Source organism: Phyllostomus discolor, chromosome 3, assembly GCF_004126475.2.
Source record: "Phyllostomus discolor isolate MPI-MPIP mPhyDis1 chromosome 3, mPhyDis1.pri.v3, whole genome shotgun sequence".
NCBI classification, from domain to species: domain Eukaryota; kingdom Metazoa; phylum Chordata; class Mammalia; order Chiroptera; family Phyllostomidae; genus Phyllostomus; species Phyllostomus discolor.
This window is the reverse complement of record NC_040905.2, coordinates 123728804-123751797: the sequence shown is the minus strand read 5'-3', so window position 1 is coordinate 123751797 and position 22994 is coordinate 123728804. Positions and strand designations below refer to the sequence as shown.

Sequence of the window (22994 nt, the reverse complement as noted above, 5' to 3'; positions counted from 1 at the left end):
GTTATAAAACCTCCATTTTACTCTGCCAGTGCTGGATGAATTTCAGTAAGTAGGTAGAGGTTAAATTCTGAGGAAGCTAGGCATTAGGACACAATTTCTAAGGTCAAGAGTCCATTTGCAACTTCTCTCCTTTGTCTAAAAGTGTAGAAAAGGGAGATGAAATCAGAATGCCAACATTAAGGGGCATTTTTATATGGACAAAGAGCAATCTACCAGGGAGAGGCAACCTTCTGTCTGAGTCTTTTAAGCACAGAATAACGTGTCAAAATACAGGGGATGTGAGCGTGATGCCCTTGGACACAGGCAAAAAGTGAACAAGAATAGAAAGATATGAATATACTACTCAGATTCTTTTTATTCTTATTTGCTTTTTAATCTTACAAAGAGAACATGCATTTTTTTATTGCCTGTGGGCCATTTTTAAACTCATCTATTAAAAAATCTCTGACTCCCCAAAGCAGAAAATTTGTGGACCATATTCTCTAACCTCACTATAACAAATCTAGAAATAAATGTGCAAATATTAGCTTTTAAAAAGTTTGGCTTCTTGGATATTAAAAAATAATACTTTCTTAAATAATGGTTGGGCTGAAAAAGAAACCACAACAGCAGTGACAGACATTTAAGAAATCTGTGACAATGAGACGTAGGCATTATCTGAGTGTCTGGGGTGGGCACAGCACACGCACCAGGGTGGTGTGGCACGGGGCTGCATCAGTCCTCCTCACTGACCTTCCTGTCCTTGTCCACTAGATTGGGCTGTTTATCAGCTATGACAACGCCACCAAGCAGTTGGACACAGTCTATGATATCACGCCTGAGCTAGCCCAGGCATTTCTGGAGAGGATTGGCTCCTCCAACTTTGACATGAGGAATACCTCTACCATCCACAGGCAAGGGGCCAGGGCTCTGGGCCTTCAGGGCTGTTTCCTAGGAAGGGATCTAAGCATCAGGCCCCCTAAGCAGCAAAGGGTCCCTGGACAGAAGGGGGATGACGAATCCGTGAAGAGTCTCTATGCATGTGAAGGCAGGTGACCCCTTCACGAGACCCCCTAAAGAGCTCCTGAATGGGAGAAGGGGACAGATACTCTCTGAGCACCTCCTGCATGTCAGGCATTTTATGAACTTTATTAAGTGCTAAGGTTTGAATACTCTGTATTCTGTCCATCCCAAGGTAAATGTGTGAGTCCTATAAGATTGGGTCAGATATTGGAAATAGCTCCTGGGTTATCTATTTGTGAACCACTTGTTACCTAGACTCTCAGATGGGTTATCTAGCCCCCTAACCCAGCCCAGATGAAATGAGCTCTAGAATTTACCAATTGTAACGTGATCCCCTAGGAGCCATTTCCAGCAGGGCAGGGCCAGGAGCTGTGACTCCAGAAAGGGTTTGAATGTCAGGGGGATGGGGCGTGCAGTGGGGCCAGGTGGGGAGCACTGTTCAGTCACCTTCTCTTCATCTCCCAGGGCCTTACTGTCACAGTGATATTACTTGATATTACTTACTCTGACATTACTGTAGTACCTTAAATTTTTCTAACTCACCAGTAGAGAATGTTCTTATATAAAACTGTTGATCCCTCTTCTCCGATCCCTAGTAATTTTCACCTGTTAGCATGGGTCCCATATTTCTATGGTTGCATACAAAAAACTGCTTAGTGGTTAAGAACATAGGACCTGGAATCAGACTTTTTGGGTTGGATCTGGGCTCTGCAACTTGTGAGTTGTGTGAGTTTGGTCATGTTAGTGCCCCTGTCTGTGAAATGGGGGATCATAATCTGCCTACCTCATTAAGGCCCTTATAAGTATTATACACACCTGACACACAGTTCAGTGCTCAAGAGATATTATTCTTCATATGGTTATTAATATTCAGTCTTTGCCTCCCGGAGTCATCTTCTCATTAGACACAATTTCAGATCCTTTCTCTGACCTGGTTGCTCTCCCACGGACATGTCTGAGCAGGTCAGAGTCTTTCTGAGGGTGGAGCCAGGTTGAGCATGCTCAGCTAGGTGGTCTGGCCATGTGAAGTCGAGTAGATATCATACTAATTCTAAGAGCATCCATTAATGAATGTGTGCTTGGTATCTGCCAGGAAGTGTGTTAACCATCTGGTATGTTGATTCTCATTTAACTCTCACAGTACTCTTCATTTCTACATTCATCAAATTTATTATGATGTGCTCTGATGAACAAAGCAAACCCCCCCTTTACTAAAAGCTCAGAGAGGCTGGCCCACCCTGTACAGTAGTCAGGAGTGTGCACTGCCCAACTGTGCACAGCAACTTAGCAGAGAAGTTAAGTGACTTGCTGGAGATTCCATAGAGCTGGGCTTCAAACTCCCATTGGCCTGAAGCTATGCTCTTAACCACTGGGTATAGTGCTCCCAGCCAGACCATGGTTCAGATCCCACTTCTGCACCTATACTGTCCTGTCTCCTGTCTTTTTCTTTCTTTTTGGAGTCATTATCATCTGGGTGTATAGGTTGTACAGCATCCTGGAAATGAATCTCTGCCCAGAGACTGTCTTGGTGGACAAACACCTTGTATTGAGGTGGGAAATGGGGAGTTTTCTGTGCCTAACCTCGCACCATGCTTTTCTCATGTCCCTTACTGCCCCAGGAGGAGAGGTGACATACTTGAACGGCTCTAGATTTAAGTCCCAGCTCCACTACTCGTCTTCAGCAAGTCACTTGCCCAAGTCGCTGCACCCTCTGCAAGAATCCCTTGTCTTCTCACACAGGCTCGGGCTGCTGGTCTGTTTCTATAGTGACCTGGAGCTGCTGGACGCCACCATGGCCCAAGTCCTTCTTCACCAGATGATCAAGTGCAGCCATCTGCGGGGCTTTCAGGCTGGTGTTCAGAAGGTGCAGATGGGATATAGCCTGGGCCTTGGCCTCAGTTTTACTAGCCAGAGAAATGGGGAAAACAGTCTTGCCAGCCTTTGAGAGAAACATGCAGTGTTAATCAGGATCTAGGTCCACTGAGAGCAGAGATAACACAAAACAATGTAGAGAAGTTGGGACAGATCAAAATTCTGTCAGAGCAGCCACGTCAAACTTAAAGGGGCACAAAAGTCATCTAGGGCTTTTAAATGCAGATTCGGAATCAGTAGGTTTGGGTAGGCCCCAAGACTGCATTTCTAACAAGTTCCCTAGTGATGCTGATGCTGCTGGTCAAAGGCCACACTTTGAGAAACACTGCTCTACTCCACTACTTCCTTTAGGGATGTTGAAGCTGAGCTCCAGAGAAGGGGAAAGGCAGAATTGGGAGAACAGAAGCTGGGAGAGCTCTTTCCTTTACTTCACTCTGCTGCCCCCCAGTGGCCATTTCAATACTGCCTGGAACACACTACACAACATTTAAAACGAATACATGTATTGTTCATACAAATTCAGGTGTTAAAACATGAACTATGCTTGTGTTTCTCTTTTGTGCAGAGGTCATGCTACAAGAGGTAACATGGAAGCAATTGGGAAACACTCTTGACTACAGCTAGATGGGCATATCATAATGAAATAATTGTTAGGGTAATCACAGAAGCATGAAAACTTGTAAGACGTCATTTTAAGTGAAAAATATAGAAAAGTGCACTTCTGTTCATATTACAATTATGTAACACTATGTACTATAGTTTATTTATAAAGTACATATTTATAAAGGCATAAGAGGTCTTAGAAGCCTATGTATATCCAATTACTAATCATAGTTATTTGTATGATGTAAGGTTTTCAAGGAGACCTACTTTTTTGTTACCACTGAGAATTACTTTTATATAGATTGTATATTATCATCAGCCACCCCCCCCCCCGGATATTTTATAAAAGGAAAACAGCTATATGTACAGGGGTAGAGTTCAGGGTCACAAAAGGAAAAGAGATACTTTGAGAGTGTGGTGGTGTTATGGGTGAATTGGATGAAATTTCTGTCTGCTGTACTTTCAGGTTGACTAGTAACAAGTTAATATATAAATAGAGCACAAGATCAATTTGCAGGACATTAAGGTCAAAGCTAGCACAGGCAGTGTTCTCAGTGGGGTGACTCATTCTGTGGGCATGGCAGGCATCCCTCTCCCTGTGGCTGCAGTTCCTCACCCATTGGTGAGGCAGGGTGGGGGAGGGTGTTGTGGGGCCCTTATACCCCAGGATGTCAGAGGGAACTACTGTCCCACTTGCTATCAACCTCATTCCAGCTTGCTCCTCTGCCAGCTTAAAGCCGACCTCCTGAACATTGCCACGGAGAACCAGACCCTCAATGAGACCCTGGGCTCTTTGTCGGATGCGATTGTGGGCTTGACCCACAGTCAGCTGGAATCCCTCTCCCCTGAGGCTGTGCACAGCGCCATTTCTACCCTCAACCAGGTGCCAGGCTGGGCCAAGAGCCAGGTCGTCCTCTTGTCTGCCAAATACCTGGCCCATAAGAAGGTTAGTTGGAGCTCTGAATGGTTTTTCAATATCTCAACACCCAGGGTCCAGTCATATGCACACACAGCAGGGGCATCCAATCAGTAAGAAGATAGTTCCAAGGACTACTGGATTCAAATCCTTGTTCTCCCATTTACTACCTGGACATTTGCTACCTTGGACAGTTGGCTTAACTTCACTTTGTTTCGGTTCCTCTATTTGTAAGATAATATGTATAACAATAGTACCTATTCCACAAGGTGGCTACAAGGAATATGTAGTTAGTACACCGCAAGAGACTGGACCACCACATGACCTAGAGTGTGAGCTCACTGTGTGTGAGCTCTCCTTGAGCTGTTGAGCAAAGCATGGGATTCATCCCAAGACTTCGTTTTTAGTTGTTGAGGCTGCTAACACATCCCTCATCCTGGGATCAGAGATAATGCTATTTTATTCCAGCCTTAGACTGCACAGAAGGAATTGTCCCCACAAAAGGAGGGATAATGGAGGGGGTTAAGCAAACAGGCTCTGAAGCTAGATGCCCTTGGTTTAATCCCCAGCTCTGTCTCCTGTATGTGGCCTTGGCAATACACAGAAACATGTATCTACTTTATGCCCTAGCTGCTCCTGGGGTGGGAAATGGGCCTTTTTCTTGGGGTATTAGTCTGTTTGTGCTGGGCCCAGTAGAAACGGATCCAGAGATCTGAGCTCTAAACATTTTGGGTCCCATACTTTGGTTTCTCTTCAGAGTATATAAATCTTTTGTTTTTTAAACATTTTGGGTCTGACTCTTTTAGTTCACATTCATAACTGCTTCCTAGGAAGCAAACTGGCTCATGAGGATTGGACTGGGACCAATTCCAATATGACAACAACAAACATTTATTAAGTGCTTACTGTGTTCCAGGTTCTGTTCTGAGTTCATCATTTTTTAAAATCTTTAAATACAATGAAGTTTATTTGTTGTTGTTGTTCAAGTACAGTTGTCTCTATTTTCCCTCCCTACTGCCCCCCAACCCACCCATCCCCACCTCCCACCCTTGATTCTATTTCCCTTTGGCTTTGTCCATGTGCCCTTCATACCTATGCCTTGATGACCCTTCCCCTTCTTTCCCCGCAGATATGGAATGCTTCACGAATTTGCATGTTGTCCTTGCGCAGGGCCCATGTGAATATTTTCTGCACTGTTCCAATGTTATGTGTGCTGCCAAAGCCAGCACAGTGAGTTAATCATTTAATCTTCCCAACAACCCTATGAAGTCAATAGAGTTATAACTTTTGCTTTCCAGGTCATTCATATGAGGCACCGAGTATAAAGGGAATTGCCAAGAACACATAAAAGGGACACAGTTGGGAATGAAGCCAGGGCATGGGGCTTCGGAGCCTGCTCACTTAACTCCCATGCTAACGACCTCCATTGCAGTGCTGTGACCATTGTCCAACCCATTCTTACTTCCTGGCTCCAGGCCAAGGCTAGCCCATTCATCTTGTCCCATCTAGCCTTGTGGTGGCTTCAGTTTGAAGGCTTGGCAGCCCTTCTCTGTTTTGACTGGGGCCATCTGGGTGCATTTGATATTAGGGAGCTGAGGAAGACTGTTATGTTCTCTCCCAGCCCTGAATGAAGTGGCTTGTCTCTTTCCTGATATCCAGCTCTGCCTACAGTGGGGCAAGGTGACTTTTACTAAGAAGCCAAGGGCTGGAAAGTGTTGCCTTCTTTGGGGACAATAAGAGACTATCCATTTTATACAGCAAAACTAAGGGAAAACACTCAACTGTCTTTTTGTAGAACCAATGAATGTCCCTGTTTATATTGAAAACCACCTAGCATCTTCACTCTGAAGGAGGAGGAGAAAATGTATAATTTCTGATAGGTGCCAGCTACAGTCATATTAGTCATAAAATATCAGACTCATATCCTGAAATATATTTTTATTTCAACTCAAAACTTTTTTCTGGAGATAAATGAGTGTGGGGCTTTTGCTAAGTCAGATGCTTGTCACGTGAGGTAATGAGAGCCGTGGCTGCCTCAAGGCCCTGTAAGAGGGGTCAGGACTGAGTGATCTGGGGGCCCCAGGGCCTACCTGAGAGGCAGTTCTTGCCCATTCCATGGTTATGAGTGTGGGCCCATATCACCTGATGTTCAGATTTTTTTAAAAAAGGGATTTGAATATGGGTTTTTATGGAAATCCCCCATATTTTTGAATGCTGAAGGCTAGTTCAAAGTAAACATGAAACCAGCTGTTTGGCCAGCTGTGGCGCATGGGCCACTGCTTTTGGATATTTGTGCTGTGGCCTCAGACAGCAAAGTACTTCCCCCAGTGGAGCAGTTAACACCTGTGTCCTATTTTGATATTTAACTTTTTCTTGATGGAAGGAAGGAAGGCCTGGGAGGGCAGCAAGCATCTTACTCACAGGGTTGCCCGTGGTGCCCATCCTGATACTCTACATGCAGTGGGACTGGTAAGTGCCTGTAAGGTGAAAGGCCACACCAGAGCCTCACACCTTGCTGGCCTGTCCTCGTCCAGGTGCTGTCTTTCCACAACATCAGCCAGATGGGTGTGCTGCTGCCTGGGGTCAGCACCCAGGCCTTCTACAGCATGGAGCGCAGGGACCTCGAGCAGGTCCTGAGAAGCACCGTCTCCTTGCACATGTCTGATCTGTCTCCTGCCCAGCAGCAAGGTGTACTCAGCAAGGTAAGAGGGAGATATTTGATCTTCAGCCATGTGGCTCACAGAATATGTGGTTTTGCAGTTTGGTGATTGGGCTGTGACTTTGAGATGTCCACTCAGGGCTGGGGTTAGTCCAGCCTTTGGCAGGGAGTGTTCTGAGCCTGGAGAATTCCTTCTTCTGATGCCTGCCTTGCCTTCTTTCCAGAAAGAGCCATAGGGGTCACGTTATATTTCTTCTAAGACCTAGGTGCTCTCTCTAGCAAATCAAATGGGGCAGACTTTTTAATTAGTTTTCTTGATATAATAATATTTTTAAAAGTTTTTTTTTCAATCTAAAAATGAATTCTGAACTTCCTGGAGTACTTCTGAAAGCCTCTTCCATTGTTCGAAGTCATGCCATGTTCCTCTTTCCCGTTTTGCAAAGGGTCTTTGGGGCATCCTATTCTCTCAGACTTGCCTTTTCCAATTGAAATTCTGTTAAGAAACCAAACACAAGGGATTTGGTCCCAAATGTCAATGCCTTGTAGACAGTAGTAGCACATATGGTTAAAATAAAGAGTCTAGGTTTCAAAATAAGACAGACTCTGCTTGAATCTCACTTATCAACCAATACTCATTGAGCCTCAGTTTTCTTGGCTGTAAAATGGGGATAATGATAGTTCCTACTTCCTTAATTAGCTGAGCAGATCTGATAAGATTTATTGCCCAGGAAGCACTTGACACAGTGCCTGGCCTTTACCCAAAGCTCGGTATACTGTCTTACAAGGCTCTTAGTACGTTTTTTGTCACTTTTGGCAGATTATTGAAGCAGGAGATGCTACCTCCAGTGTTGTGGAAATACAAGGAGCTTTCTTTAAGGAAGTGTCTCTTTTCGATTTAAGGAGGGAATCTGGATTCAACGTCACTGTCCTAAAGGAAAAGGAGCTTCGGAGGAGTCAAGTATGACACTAAGGGTTCTGACACCAATTCTGAAGTGTGTACGAGGGGTTTCCCCACGCCAACAGGGACTTCTCTGACACTAGGTGGGGAGGTCCTACAATTAAACTCAATTCTTATACTACCTACCTGGAGTAGCATCAGACCTTGGGGGTTAAGGGCTCAATCCTGAAAGACTCTCCCCACTTCAGATACCACTTGCAAATCCAGGTTGTCGCCTGTGCTTCTGACTAATTATAGATTGGAGGTTCCAGTGATGCCCTCCTTGGGTTTGATTAATTTGCTAGAGCAGCTCACAGAACTCACAGAAACATTTTACTCATTAGAGTACTAGATTATTGTGAAAGAACATAACTCAGAAACAGCTAGAAGGAAGAGATGCGTAGACAAGGTTTGGGGAAAGGGTGAGGAGCTTCCATGTCCTTTCCGAGTGCCACTCTCCCCAAATCTTCACATGTTCATCAATCAGAAAGTTCTCAGAACCCTGTTATTGACCATGGGCGATTAATTGAACTCTTAGGCCACTTCCTCTCCCTGGAGATCAGGGGTTGGCCCTGAAAGTTCCCGCCTTCTAATCACATAGTTGGCTTCATCAGCCCATCCTGGTCTATTCAGCCATTTCATCTGCTTTTGCTTTCTGGGATGTCATGTGTTCAGGGACTACCAGATGGGAATGGAAATAGGGGCTGCAGAAGGTCCTCAACTAGGCAGCAGCTACACACAGCACAGGAAGTACGCAGAAGCTAGCTCCTCATTTACCTCCTAGAAGACAGGGAATGGCTGGGTGTGACAGCATGGGTTCTGTGAGTGCTCTACCACCAGTTCAAATCCCAGCTCTGCCACTTAGCAATTGTGTGGTCCTGGGCAAGTGACAGAACCTGGTAAGCCTCTATTTTCCCATCTGTAAAATGGGATTATGGTGTGCCTTCCCCATAGGGCTCCATGGTGCTGGGCACACCATGTGCTCTGCACGGTGACCGAGTGCTCCATCAACATTGGCCATCATTCTCATCCCTCAGGCCTTGTTCCTGTATGAGCTTCTGTCAAAGACCACCAGAAGGCCTGAGGAGCTCCTGAGGTAGAAGACTGTAACTCCACCTGGGAGCTGACAAGCTCTTTGGAACCTGATTTCCCAGCAGGGAGAGTTTGTGCCTATGTCACATCAGCTCTGCCTTCTCTTTTTTCCTCCTTTCCTGCCTTACCCAACCCTTTCTTCTCCTGGCCTCTGGTCTTGTTTTCTAGTGCAGGGCAGCTGGTCAAAGGCGTGACATGCTCCCACATTGATGCCCTGAGTGCTGACTCCTTCCTGGCCCATTTCCAGTATTTCGAGAACAACCTCTCTCTGCTTTCACCGTACCAGGTACCTTCCTGCGTCTGTCTTTCTCTTCCTACCCTATTTGCTGACCCTGCCTTGACTGGCATCTTAAGATGTTCATGATAAAATTATTCTGATTGAGTGATGATGTGGGGCCAAATATTGAGCCAGGCTTTCTCCAGTTTCTTTTCTTAAATGCTCCAAAAACCCATGTCTTCACAGCCAGAGTTTCCACAGCTTGGTTATTCTGTACTCTCATCTGAACCTTCAAATAAAATTGGAAGACATAGCATTTTGCATGTTTAAAATTATGTTCTCCTGAGAGTGAAGGCCATGCCCTCATCCAACATTCTTATACTTTCAAGGGATGGCCAGGAACAGAACACTGCTCTAAGAGTATTTTCTTTTTCACTTAAAACTTCCTTTTCCAGCCCTGGCTGGTATGACTCAGTAGATTGAGCACTGGCTTGTGAACCAAAGGGTCACTGGTTCCATTCCCAGTCAGAGCATGTGCCGTGGTTGCTGGCCAGATCCCCAGTAGGGTGCATGCAAGAGGCAACCATGCATTGATATTTCTCTCTCTCTCTTTCTCCCTCCCTTCCCCTCTCTCTAAAAATAAATAAGTAAAATCTTAAAAAACAAAACAAAACAAAACCTTCCTTTTCCAAATTGTTATGGACACTGTTTCATACTTTGGGAAGATCAGAGGCGGGAAGGCCTGAGTTGTTCATTTGCTCTAAAGTTTCACTTTTGCTGGATGAGTAGGTTCTAAAGCTCTGCTGTTCAACATGGTGCCTAAAGTTAATGATGTGGTTTTGTGCACTTCAGAATTCAAGAGAGTAGATCTCATGTTACATGATCTCATGGAAATAAAAACAAAAGGACACAAGGAAACTTTGGGAGGTGTTGGACATGTCTATGACCTTGACTGAGGTTGTGGTATTGCAGATATTTGCATATGTCCAAACTCATCAAATTGTACACATAAAAGTACAGTGTAGTTCTTTGTATATCAATTATACCTCAATAAAACTGTTAAAAAGATACAGATTGCAGAGTCCCACTTGCGGACTTTCTCTTAGAGGAGGTCTGGGGTGATGCCCTATAGTTTACATTTTAACCAATTCCCAATTCCTTGGTGAGAACAATGGAACTATATAAAATGCCTCATTCAGGTAGGGAGGGAAGTCAGTAACTAATGGAGTGGATAGAGGAAGACCTGCATGTTTGAGCAGGAACAGTTGCCCCAACTGGGGAGCTCCTTATCTGGACTCTCCCCAGTTCTTAGAACCTTCAAATACAAGTTCATTAGAAAACTTGCCTTTTTTGTTTATATTTTTCCTGAAAACACGTAATTATTAAAAAAAAAAACAGAAAGAAAGTAAAATTTCCCCCAGAACAGAGCTTCTCAACAGGAGACCATTGGGCCCTATCTGGAGACACACTTGGCTGTTACACTTGGGGTAGATGCTACTGGCTTCCAGTGGGTAGAGGCCAGGGCTGCCACCTCATGTCCCAGAATGAAGACAACAGCTCCACAATAAAGGGTTACCCTGCTCCAAATGCCAATAGTGCTGAGGCTGAGACCACCTGCTCCAGGGGTAACTGCAGGGAAGAGTTGGCTCTTGCCTTTGAGAGTTTTTTGGTATATAAAACATATTTACATGTAACTTAAAAAGCACAAATGAACTCATACACTAATATACACTGTTCTCTTTAACTTTATATACAACACACATGTGTATATATATAAAATAGGGCATAGACATCATTCTGTATTAAAATATCTAAGTCTACCATGTGGAAACAAAATAGCTGTGTAGTATTCTGTTGTATGGATATACCATAATTTACTTACCCAATCCCATACTGAGGGACATTAAGGTAATACCTCACTTTATTGCAGTTATAAACTAAACTGTGGTGAGCATTCTCATACTTAAATTTTTGTGTTCATCTTTCCATTGCCTTAGCTTCCTCATCCATAAACTGAGCACGACAGTGGTACCTACAGCACTAGTTGTTTCACTAAATAAATAAACACGTGTAAAGTGCTTTGAGCAGTGCCTGGCACCAGAGAGTACAATCTTGTTTGCTCTCATTATTATTTGAGTAAATGCCTAGAAATTTTTTAATCTTTCAGGTTAATTGTTTGGCATGGAAATACTGGGAAGTTTCCAGGTCCTTTATGCAGCCCTTCCTCTTGGCTGCACTCCCGTAAGTGAACACCACCTGCCTCCCAACCCCCTTTCTGGCTCAGCAATAGGATTGGTAGGACTTCCCAAGCCAAAGTGATTCTCTCCCCCTGGGTTTTTGTGAGGAACCAGAGGCCGAGTAGAGGGTGCCTTTGACAGTGAAGTCCTTGAGAACTGGGATTTAAATTCTGAGCCCCACACAGATATTTTAGACCCTTGCATTTTCTTGTTTAAAAACTAAAGCCAAAGCAACCCAGCCCAGTGAAGCAGTCCTGCTGGGCTGGCCTCACAGCTGTGCCCAAGCTCCAGGGGAATCAGGGCTGATATGAAATGTGGGGATTTTTTCTGGTATGTGTGGGTGCTCAGACCTGGGGGACAGCCCTGATTTTAAAATATGGTATGTACACTGTTTCCTTCTTCCTTCTCTTGCTGTTATTGTCTTCATTCATTCAAAAAATATTTATTGAGTGCTTACTATGGACTGGTTCTTAGACATAACTAAATCTTCCCCTTATAAGAACTTACAGTCTCATGGGGGGTGGGAAATAGACAAACATGAAGCCAATTATAATATCAACTTGATATTTGGTTGAAAGTGACAGAATCTTAACTAAAACTGGCTTAGGCAATGAAAGGCAATTTTGGGTTCGTGTAACTGGAAAGTCCAGGGCTGGATTTCAGGCATGGCTAGATCCAGGGGATAGAATGATGTCATCTGTCTTTTAGCCCAGCTTTCCTCTGTGGGCATCTCTGTCAGGCAGATTCTTTCTCTATGATGGGCCCTGGCAGACCCAAGGTCACATTTTCCTGGTTTCATATTCAGGCAAGAGAAAGACTTTCTTTTCCCATTCTTCTCCATAAGACTTGGGTTGACTGTCATTGGCCTACATTGGGCCAATTTGCTCTCTTTGGCCCAATCACTGGGATTGGGAGGATGGGAAACTTTGGAACTAAGAGTGAAATGGGTTCCACCCCAAAGCACAATGACTTAGAGGGAAAGGTGATTCTCCAAGAAAGCCACGTGCTATACATTGGGACAGGATAATGGACCCTGGGAACAGAGGAGGGAATATCTTCTTCAGACTATAGAGTCAGTTGAGACTGAACTAAAGCTTGAAGAATGAGGTGGGGTTAGAGAGTTCAAGATGGACACTCTAGGCAGGGGCATATGGGTTGTCCAGCAGGGGACAAGGATAGTGAAGTGCTCAGAAGAATTTAAGGCATGCATCTGAAGAGTAGTTGTTAGAGAGATAGGCCAGAGATGTAAGGGATGGTCAGATCAGAGAGGGGCTATGTGATGTCCACAGTTGTTTCATCTGTGTCCTGGGCACAGCCCTCAGATTTCAGTTTTGGAAAGATCATCACCACTGCCTGTGTGACAGAATACAGGGGCTCAGCTGGGAGGAGGGGGCCAGTGGAAGCTTATTTCTATAATCTGGACCTTGGCATGGCTGTCTCCTTCCACTTATACAAGTCTCAGCTCAATTAGCACAGCCTTAGTAGGGTCCGTCCTGGCTGTCCCCCCATCACTCTCCATGACGGAGCCATTTTGTTGTCTTCCTTACATTTATCATGAGCTGAAATACCTGTTATCCACTAGTTTCAGTGTTTCCTCCTCCCTACCCCACAATTACAATGAAGCATCCTGAGAGCTGGGACTTCCCCCTCAGCTTTTGTTCATGGTTGTAGCTGGTCCCCAGCATGGTGCTGGCATGTAGTAGATACTCTGTAGATACCTGTGGAGTGAATGAATGAACAAATGAAGATATAAATAAGACAGTGCTACTGCAAATGGAGAGGCAAGGACAGATTTGAGTGGTAGTAAGGAGAGAGCAGTGACTTTTGGGGATCAAGGGTTAAAGGGTAGAAGAACATTTTGAATTTGTTTTTGAAACAGTCAAGTGGTGATGGTACATGGATCTAGAGAAGTCTTTCTTAACCTTCATTTCATTATTGCCTCCCTAAAGAGAAAAGTTTCATTTCTCCCTAATGAGAGAAATGATAAGGAATAACTTTGATGAGTAGGGTTGAGCTTTCACAGGTCACAAATCATCGTAGTAACAGATTATTTTCAACCCCTCTTTTTTTCCCCCTGAACCAGTTTCTCCCCCAATGGGGGGCAATATTGTACCTGTTGAGAATATACAGTCAAGAATTTAGGGGACACTCCTGGACTAGAGATGAAGAAAGTGGGAGTCATTTCTTTTGCTCTCTTCATGCTCTCCTTTTCACTTTTTTTTCTCACTTTCTATTTTATTCTCTTTCCTGTTTGTCCCTTCCTTCTACTTTTCCTTTTCTCCTAATCTCTCCTCACCAGGTCCATTAGTCAATGTGTGTTCATAGAGATACTATTCTGTGATCAATGCTGCTGGGGCATAGAAGAGGAGCATTATGGGAAGTTTGGTTCCCACCTGTAGGAGAGAAGCACAATGGATGGGAGGCTTGCTACCTGCTCACAAGAGCTACAACATCACTGGGAGAACAAACATTTAAAGAACAGCCCTGTGATAAGTTCTTGGGCATCAGACACTGACTTCAGAAGTAATCCAGAGCAGCCACTGTCTTCTTTCCCTCGGCCTTCCCGTCTCTCCAGGGCTCGCTACCTGGCTTCTGTCCCAGCCTCCCGATGTGTGCCTTTTCTGATCAGCCTGGGGAAGATTCAACTGGACTCCTTGGTTTTGGATTCCCACAAAAAGAGTGTGGTCCTCAGGAAAGTGCAGCAGTGCCTGGTAAGGAAACTTTCTGGGTGACAATTTCAGTGACTTTGTACTTGTAGTCCTCTTGGGAGCCCTCAGGGGTTCTGGCTGGGATCTCAAGCCTGCTGGTGGTCTCAGAGCTGGCTTTGAGCCACTAGGTGGGGCAGTCTTGGCCCTGGGTTCTGGGCCTGAATGAGGGGAGACTGCTCTGGGGGACTGAAAAGAATGCAGCACACAGAGTGTGGGGTCTAGACATGCCTGTGCGCTGGTGATCAGTCATGTTGCTGTGGGGAAGTACTTCCCCTTCCAGGGCCTCAGCCTGTAAGATGGGTATAAGAGAACTTCCCTTATGGAATCATCAAGGGAATGAAATAAGCAAGGAGTTACTTAATACCAAGGCCCATAGAGAAGGCCATCCTTCTCTGCCACTAGCTGGCAGTTTCTTTATCTCAAAAACAGATAATATTAATCCTTAGCTCTTTTTCTTTATTTTAATCATTGTTCAAATACAGTTTTCTGCCTTTTACTCCCATTCCTGCCCACCCACCCATCCCTTCCCACCTCCCTCCCATTACCACCCCACCCCCCAGTTTTTGTCCGTGTGCCCTTTATATTTGTTCCTGTAAACCCTTCCCATTCTCCCCTGAAATTCCCTCTTCTCTCCCCTCTGGTCACTGTCAGCCTGTCCTCTATTTCAGTGTCTTTGTTAGTCCTTAGCTCTTATAGTTACTTTGAAGATGAATGATGGATCAAGACCTGTAAACACTTGGAACTGTGCCCAGATCATAGTAAGCACTCAATAAATGCTAGCTCCTTTTGTTGTGTTGAGAAAAATCTTCGAAGATTTTCAAGGGCCATACAGACTTTGAGGTGCTGTTTTTGTTATTTATGCACTGTTATTATAATGGTCGTTGAACTCTGGGGTCTGCTCAAAGCAGCAACAACAATGACAGCCCTCATTTATCTAGCGTTCACCATCTGCCGAGTTTTGTCCACACTCGTTCCCTGTTGGGTCTCCCTACAGGTAAAATCAGGTCTTCCTGGGGTAAAAATCAGGCCCTGTGCTATCTTTACCAGTTCATGGCAGGGCAGGTGATACACATCCTAGAATTTTTATGAGGTTTGGAGTCGGGATGTGTTTATAAGGGATCACAATCTTGAGTCCTACTGGGTATTCTCATCAGCTCCACTTGTCACTTCTAGAACAACTCCATTGCTGATGAGTACGCTGTAGACATCATGGGGAACCTGCTCTGCCACTTGCCGGCGGCTGTCATCCACCACGGAGTGTCCCCCAAAGCCTGGGCCACTGCCCTGCATGGCCTCAGACACTGCGCAGACCTCAGCCCAGAGCAGAAGGCTGCAGTGAAGCTCAGGCTCCTGGAGCAGCATGGGTAAGGAAGGCCAGGGCTCAGCCCCAGGGGTGGGGGATACTGGCAAAGAGGAGCCCAGCGCTGTCTCTTCTAATCTCGAAACCTAGAGTATCTAGCTCAGAATGAGTTGATACTTACATTTACTCTGGAAATGTGACCTTTCTTCTTTTGGTCTCAGATTCCCTGCAAACCAAGAACAGGGGTTGCTGCTCTTCAGGCCTCACATGGTTGTCCCCAAACATCTTGGCATGTGAAAAGAAAAGTAGTTTTGGAAAGATAGCACTTTACAAATGCAAGGAGGTGGTACTATTATTGTTGTCATGGGACAATAATAATGATGATGATAAAGGTGTAAATGATTGAAGCACTGTTAGCTCTAGGCAAGTAAGAGCTCCCTGGGGGAAATAAAACTGTTCTTTCTCATGTAGAATTTTATGCAGTTTGTTCAGAGTTGAGAAGGCTCCAACCATGAGTCACCGTTAGACAACAAACATTTTTGGAGATGTCACTGTATCCCAGGCACTGTACTATTATATGCTGTTTAAGAGCATGGAGTCGGGAGCCCAGACTCCTTGAGTTAAAATTTTGTTTCTGTCATCTGCTCTCTGTGTAACCTGGGAAAGTTATGTAATATTTTTATACTTTATTTTTGCATCTGTAGAATGGGAACAGTGATAGTCCCAAAAGATTGTTGTGACGATTAACTGAGTTAATGCATGCAAATGACTTACAATAGTACCCAGCACATAGTACTGAGTATGTAACAATGGTTCTGCTACTAGAGCACCAAAGATGCAGTGGTTAGTGAGAAAGGTGTGGCTCTTGTCTTCACAGAGCTTATGGTCTTAGTGGCATAACATTTTTAATCAAAGAGATAAGGGGGGAGCTTTTTGGCCAGGGGGGATTTGGCCTCAGTCCTAAGAGAGGGGTTATCATTGCTAACTGGGCAGATTTCCTTTAGAGATGTCACCAAATTTGGTGTGAGGCACTTCACTGCAGACCTTTGTAGTGTCTATAAGAGCAACAGTAGATTCTGTATTAGTACTATTAGTATCATGTCAAGTTCAAGAGGAAATTTTGTGCTGTTATAAGAGAGAAGACTCTTAGGGTATTTTAAAGAAACAGATCATTACTGTTCTAATGAGGAAGGGGAGGAAAGAAATGGTGTGATATAAATGACAGAAATTTAACAATTCAATTCAAGCTACAAAATGGGATTTATTGAGTTAAAAATTGAATGTAATGGAAAACTCCAGGGTGGACTAGAGGAATGGTTGGATCCAGGAGCTCAAATGATGTCATCAGGAATTTCCCTCCCATCCCTCAGCTCTATGTTCTTAGGGTGTGGCTTTATTATCTCCACTGGTGATAGGAATGACCTTTGATATTCTTTTTACTTCTTGGAATACCAGAAGGAAGAGAGAGAGCTTCTCCAGTAGTTCCATCAAAATTCCTAGGGATGGTTCTCTTTGGTCAGTCTGTATCACACACACATTGCTTTGGCCAGGAAAGTTGGCCCATGTGATTGACAGCATCTCCACATATGAAGAAAGTCCATTTCTTAAAGAAAGGGATGCCGGGAGACAAGGACAACTGCATGGTTTTAATTTGTTGTTTATTATCTCTTCTTAGTCTCCCCCAGAACTGGACAGCTGAGATGACAAAGGACTTGGGACCCTTTCTAGTACTTTTCTCAGGAGATGAATTAAGCTCTGTTGCCACAAAGGTATCTCTATGTTCTATTGTTAAAGTGTAGTTCATTCTACTCCACTGGGTTTGCTGCCAGCTTATTTTTCTGGAACCTTCCTCCCTGCCCCAAAGGGCTCTGATGTTTCCAGCTGCACTCCAGGATGCCCATTGTTTAGGAAAGGAGAATGAGCAGCAGCAAACTGAACTCTGATCTTTTCACATGGCCAGCTTGCAGAGGTGCATGGCCTGTGAGCTATGATTCAGCTACCACTCTGCTCTTTCTACACATGTGTTTGTTCCAAGTCTTACATGTGCCAGTGCCATGTGCACATGCACATGACCAGCCCGTGTAAGTGACCTATACTTATATTATTGAGCATTTGTTGAATTATTATTGAGGTTGAGTATCATTTTATATGATTCTTTAGAGACCAGGTTAGTTGGGTTAGGGATTAAATTATATGAGAAGCTGCTATGAAGGAAAAAAAAAAACAAAACAAAACCCTGAGGCAGTAAATACTGTTATAGCTTAAACTCTGACTTCAATCCATGTTTAATGTGCTTTAACTATTATTTGCTCCTCCTTGTTTATCTTCTCTCCCCACAACAGTTTCCTGATATCCTTCAACAAACAGCTTCTGAGATGGCTGGGGCCTTGCCCCCCAAAGATTTCCTTTGGGCTGTCTTTGTGTCTGTCCGGGACAGAAGTGGGAGGAGCCCCAGCACAGCCCCCAGCCCTGGTGAGTGTTTCTGGGCACCTGTTCCCCTACTATGGCAGCAATGTTGGGCTGCATTGCTGGCATCCAGAGGCCTCCTCGTCTAGGGGACTGGATGAAGTGTTTGCAAAACAATAGGCAAAAACCCACAGGCCAATGAACTACACCTTTGTAAAGTGATTTGGAAGCACATTCTGCGTGCCTTACGCAGACTAGTGGTTTAATGGTGGACACATGCAACAAGCATTTCAAAATCATTGACATAATGGGACCAAAATGGCTGAGTGGCCGTGCTGGGTGGGGCCAGACTGGCTGGCTTTGAACCCTGGGTCTGCTGCTTCCTGGCTGTGTGATTGGGTAAGCTTTTTAACCTGTCTGTGCCTCAGTGTTTTTCTCCTGTAAAACAAGGACAATAAAGTCTGTGCAAGATTAGGTTACTGTGAAGATTAATGGGTTTAAATCTTTAACATGTTCCCAATAGTGCCTGGCATGTAGGAAATGGTTGATAAATGTTAGGCATTTTTATTATAATTGTATACTTGCTCAGCACAGACTTGTGCCAAGCAGGAGGAGATAAAGTTAATCAGACCTGATAATAGTTGTAATAATCATGCAATTATTATTTTGTATAATAAAGTTACATAGTTGAGAGATAGTGCTTCCTTTCTTTCCTGCAACTAATAATCATTGAGCAGGGATGTGTGAACAAAAAGCAAAAATTTCTGTCCTCACAGAGCTTCCTTTCAAATGGCTGGCGTGGGGGAGTAGCCAGACAATAAATTACACAGTGCTATTGTAACAGAACATGGGTCATCTGGGACCCCAGCCTGGACACCCTGAATCTTACAAGAGTCCATGTTGTCCCAGCTAAGTCACCAAAAACTGTAACCAAACGCAGGTCCAGTTGCCTGCTTCGTTTGAAAGCCAGTACTTGAGAGACAGGTGCTGATATAAAGGAAAGTTTATTTGCAGATGCTGGTCATCTGGAAGATGGGGGACTCATGTGGCAAAGCCCATCTCCACCTCTCAGTGCAGGCAGAGGTTTTTATAAGCAGGGAGAGGGAAACAGAACAAAGAGACAAAGTGAGGAGGTTGCAGAGTTCTCTGTGTGCAGTCTCTCACAGTCCATTCCCATAAGGCAAGTGACAGTCTGGTGTGTGTCATCCTGTTTAGTCATCCTGGGCTCACGTCATCCTGGCTCCACAGTTGAAGGTCAGCTCCTCCTGGAGCTGGGATACCTGAAGGTCCAGGTCTGTATCTTTTGGCATTAATCCTAAGATTCTTATACAAACATGCTGTTTATCTACTTATTAGTCAGGGTCAGCATTTACATAAACAATGTCAAAAGAATGGTGGGGGTGGGTTACAATTTCCCACAATTACAATTCTCTGCTGTTACAGTATGTTGTGTGATGCTAAGTGCTAAGAAGGAAAATAAACAAGGGAAGGGGTCAAGGGGTATGCGTGGAGGCCTGTAACTTGAAAAGGGATGTTTCAGTGAGAACTTGACATTTGAGTAAAGACCTGAGGGAATGTGGGAGAGGGCCTGTGGATATTTGGAGTTTTAGAGTCTTCCTGGAAGAAGGAAGCATGGCGGGAGTGGGAGATGGATGGGAAATGAGAGGCCAGTGTGCTGAAGTGGAGTGAGACACAAGGCCAGTCATGCAGGGCCTCGTAAAGGAACCCTAAGGACTTTGGATTTTACCCTGGGTAGGGCTTTCAGGGGAGTATCAAATAAAGAAATGTTATGATCTGATTTATGTTTGCCTTGGGTGATCATTACTCCATGCATCATATCATCTTCACGTCTGTCCTGTGGAGTGGGCACTATGACCTCTCCCATTTTATTGACCAAGGAAATTGAAGTTTAGAGAGGTTCACCTTCAGAGACTTGGCCAAAATCAGAGTTAATAAGGGGCAGCTCTTGGATTTGTCCCCAAATATGATGGTATCGACCACTGTCTACAGCCTCACAGTCCAGTTGTCACACTGTAACACCTCTTGTCTTTCTACACTCAGGAGAGGACACTGTTACCAATGTGTAGCCAGAGTTGCCATTAGTGGTTCTGGGTATTAATTACTGTCATGCTGGTAGATTAGCAGAATTACTATTTGGCTTCATTTTAGGTAATTTGTGTGTGTGTTTGATTCATGCAACAAGTATTTGCTGAACACCTGCTCTGTGCCAGGCCTGGGAGCACAGCAGTGATAGGACCAAGTTCCTGTTGCACTGTTTCACCATTCTGTTCCTCTCGTTCTGTCCTGTCACTGGATCCTGCTTTCATTGGCAAGTGGGGTGGGGGATGTCTAGGAGGGATGGGTCTTCTGTCCCCTCCAAGTGGGTTATGATAATGTTTGAGGAATTTACATGGTGCTCTTGACCTGATCCAGTTTTACTTCTTGATTGGAGCCCAGTTAATTTTCATTGATGATGCAGTGAGAAAGGGGTGGCCACAGAGCTTGGGAAGTACCCTGGGAAAGGGTGGTACTGGTGATTCTGTCAGCACCAGGTGAGGTAGGGAGGGTCCAGGGTTGCTCTTAAAACAAGGAGCCTTGGGTTTTCTCCCTGGTTGGGCACATACGGGTCAGCAAAGACAATATCTCATTTCTGGTTTGAGGATGGGTAGCTGGTTTGACCAGGTGAGTTTCAAATTATTCAAAGACCAAAATGGGTGGTTGCTCCTATTGCAAAAGAAGCAACAGGTCAATTTCTCCTCTCTCCTGTGATAGAAGGCTATAGTCTCTCCATGACTTTTATGGAGGGCAAATCATCCTCCCTTTCCACTCTTAGGAGTGATCCTTCCTCAATTCTGGAACCCTTAACTCTGGGTTTCAAACTCAAATATGTGGGATGGTGGCAGCAGGTGGCATAAATAATAAAAAAGTGTGCATTGGGTATCTACTGTAGACCTGACACTAAGTGCTGTATATATGGCAACACTTTTAGTCTTCACAAAAATTTTCTCCTCATTTTATAGAGGAGAAAAATGAGGAAAATGAGGTACAGAAGGGTTAAATAGCTTTGGTTTTGAATTTACAGCCAGAACTCTTCACCACCAGCTCCTGCTGCCCTCAAGGCAATTTGAAATCTAGCTGTAATGTTGCAAATCTCCTACTCTGAGCATGTGGCTGTGCAAAACATTGGCATTTTCATCATTTTGCTACCAGGTAATTAGCAAGAAATGGCAGAAGTGGTATTCAAACTGGTCTCTGATTCCCTGCTGTCAGTTTCTATACTGTACTGCCTCTTGTGGATAAACTCGACTGGAGAAGAATATTATTTAATTCAATAGAGAAACATATAAACATTTCCTGAAATTCTCTTTCTCTGTTTCTTCCCTGCATCTCCCTATTTTCAGGTTGCCGTGGGGTCGAGGTTCCCTCTTCTGATGACGTCTTCAGGTTGGGTGAAGCCAATGCCTGCTGGGCCCCCCAGCACCTACTCTGCATGGAGGAAGACACATTCATCAGGAATGTGGACCTTCTGGGGGCTGTCAGGGGTTTTAGCCATCCTCAGCTCATGGCCCTAAAGGAGAAGGCAGTGCAGGTAAAGCCCAGCTGTGGGAAGAAGCATTTAAAAGAGGGAAAACCCAATACAACACCCCCAGCACTTCCGTCACAGAGCACTTGCTCCTCAAGGAGTTCTCACTGTGTTTTCTTGTGGAAATTTCACTGCATAAAGTTTCCAGTTCCTGCCACTTAGGGCTGCTGTGAAGTAGAGTGAGGTGTGTCTTGGCATTTAATGGGCACTCAGTCAATCAGATTCTGTGGATGTTCCAGGGTCTCTGGCAGAGATGTTTCTAGGAATTGTGCCTTTTCTTTTTCTACCTGGATAACCCAACTGTTGCATGAAGCCGCTTTTCACAGACTCTTTGCAAATCCATCTGGAAATGTAGAAGAAAGGAATAAAACTGGGGACCAGAAGAAGTTTGCCAGTTTTTTAAAGATCCCTTTGAGTGGCTTGTTTCAGCTCTTATGACAGTTGTGGAATGTATGGGTTAAGACATTAAATTCCATAAAATTATATTTATAACTATTTTTATAAGTAATTAGAATTTAGAAAAGTTAGGAAATAATAAAGATCAGTCATAATCTTTTACCCAGGGATAAGCACTGTTAATATTTTGGTATATTCACCTGAAGCTTACTAGCTTTCTGTGTATATGTGTAAAATATATAATATTTATATATTTCATACATGTATTTCATGTATACTAACATATATATTTACCAAAAAATAGTAACATACTCACCTGCTATTCAATAACTTCTGCCCATATCCAACATTACACAATGCACATTTATCATATCAGAAATATAAATCTACATCAGTATTTAAAATAGCTACATAATATTTTATGACTGGTTCTTCTTATTTATTTAGCTAATTGGTAGGCTTTTAGATTGTTTATAGTTTTTAATGCCTCAAGGCTCATATTTATACATATTTCTTTGGGCACTTGTTTCATTATTTACTTATCCCAGAGGTAGAATTTATAGGTCAAAGAGTCTAATAGTTTAAAAACTTTCATTTCATACAACCAAATTTCCCTCTAAAGAGTCTGTACCAATTTGTATTATCAACATCAGCAAATGGGTGTATCCTTTACCTCATATCTTTCCAGCACCATAAATAATAAATAGTCATTTTCTTTACTCCTTATCAGTATCATCTGTGGGGAGGGCTCTGCAACCCCCCCCCCCCCCCCCCACACACACACAACTGCCACAGATGAACAAGTCCACTAAGACAGATCTGCTTGGGGAGGAAAGGTGGCCATCTCTCAAAGGAGAAGGACCAGGAGCTTTTTCCTCAATGGGCTTTTATTGGGTTCATTTGCATAGGTACACAGGGTATATATACGTAAAGCTCATCAATCATTATCAGTCAGTAAGGATCAAATAACAGATAACATTCAAAGAACTCTGAGGGCTTATTTTGAGTCAGGGTCAGACAGCTAAAGGGCCATAAAACTTTGGGGAAACAAACTCATTTCATGATT

At 44.0% G+C, this 22994-nt stretch overlaps 1 protein-coding gene and 1 non-coding gene across 2 annotated transcripts in view; one reads left to right on the top strand and one right to left on the bottom strand.

The window, feature by feature from the left end:
- The window catches only part of OTOA (otoancorin), a 72879-nt gene that overhangs the window by 28682 nt on the left and 21203 nt on the right, over positions 1 to 22994 (top strand). The window contains 13 exon segments of the mRNA XM_036021388.1: positions 754 to 925; positions 2721 to 2866; positions 4208 to 4423; positions 6928 to 7095; positions 7870 to 8010; positions 9027 to 9085; positions 9250 to 9367; positions 11466 to 11539; positions 14111 to 14246; positions 15417 to 15607; positions 17219 to 17312; positions 17886 to 18015; positions 21351 to 21538. Of these exon segments, the coding sequence (XP_035877281.1) occupies positions 754 to 925; positions 2721 to 2866; positions 4208 to 4423; positions 6928 to 7095; positions 7870 to 8010; positions 9027 to 9085; positions 9250 to 9367; positions 11466 to 11539; positions 14111 to 14246; positions 15417 to 15607; positions 17219 to 17312; positions 17886 to 18015; positions 21351 to 21538 (1833 nt within the window).
- Positions 5519 to 5622, bottom strand: LOC114514111. Its single transcript, XR_003685917.1, has one exon. It is a non-coding gene; the product is annotated as a U6 spliceosomal RNA (small nuclear RNA).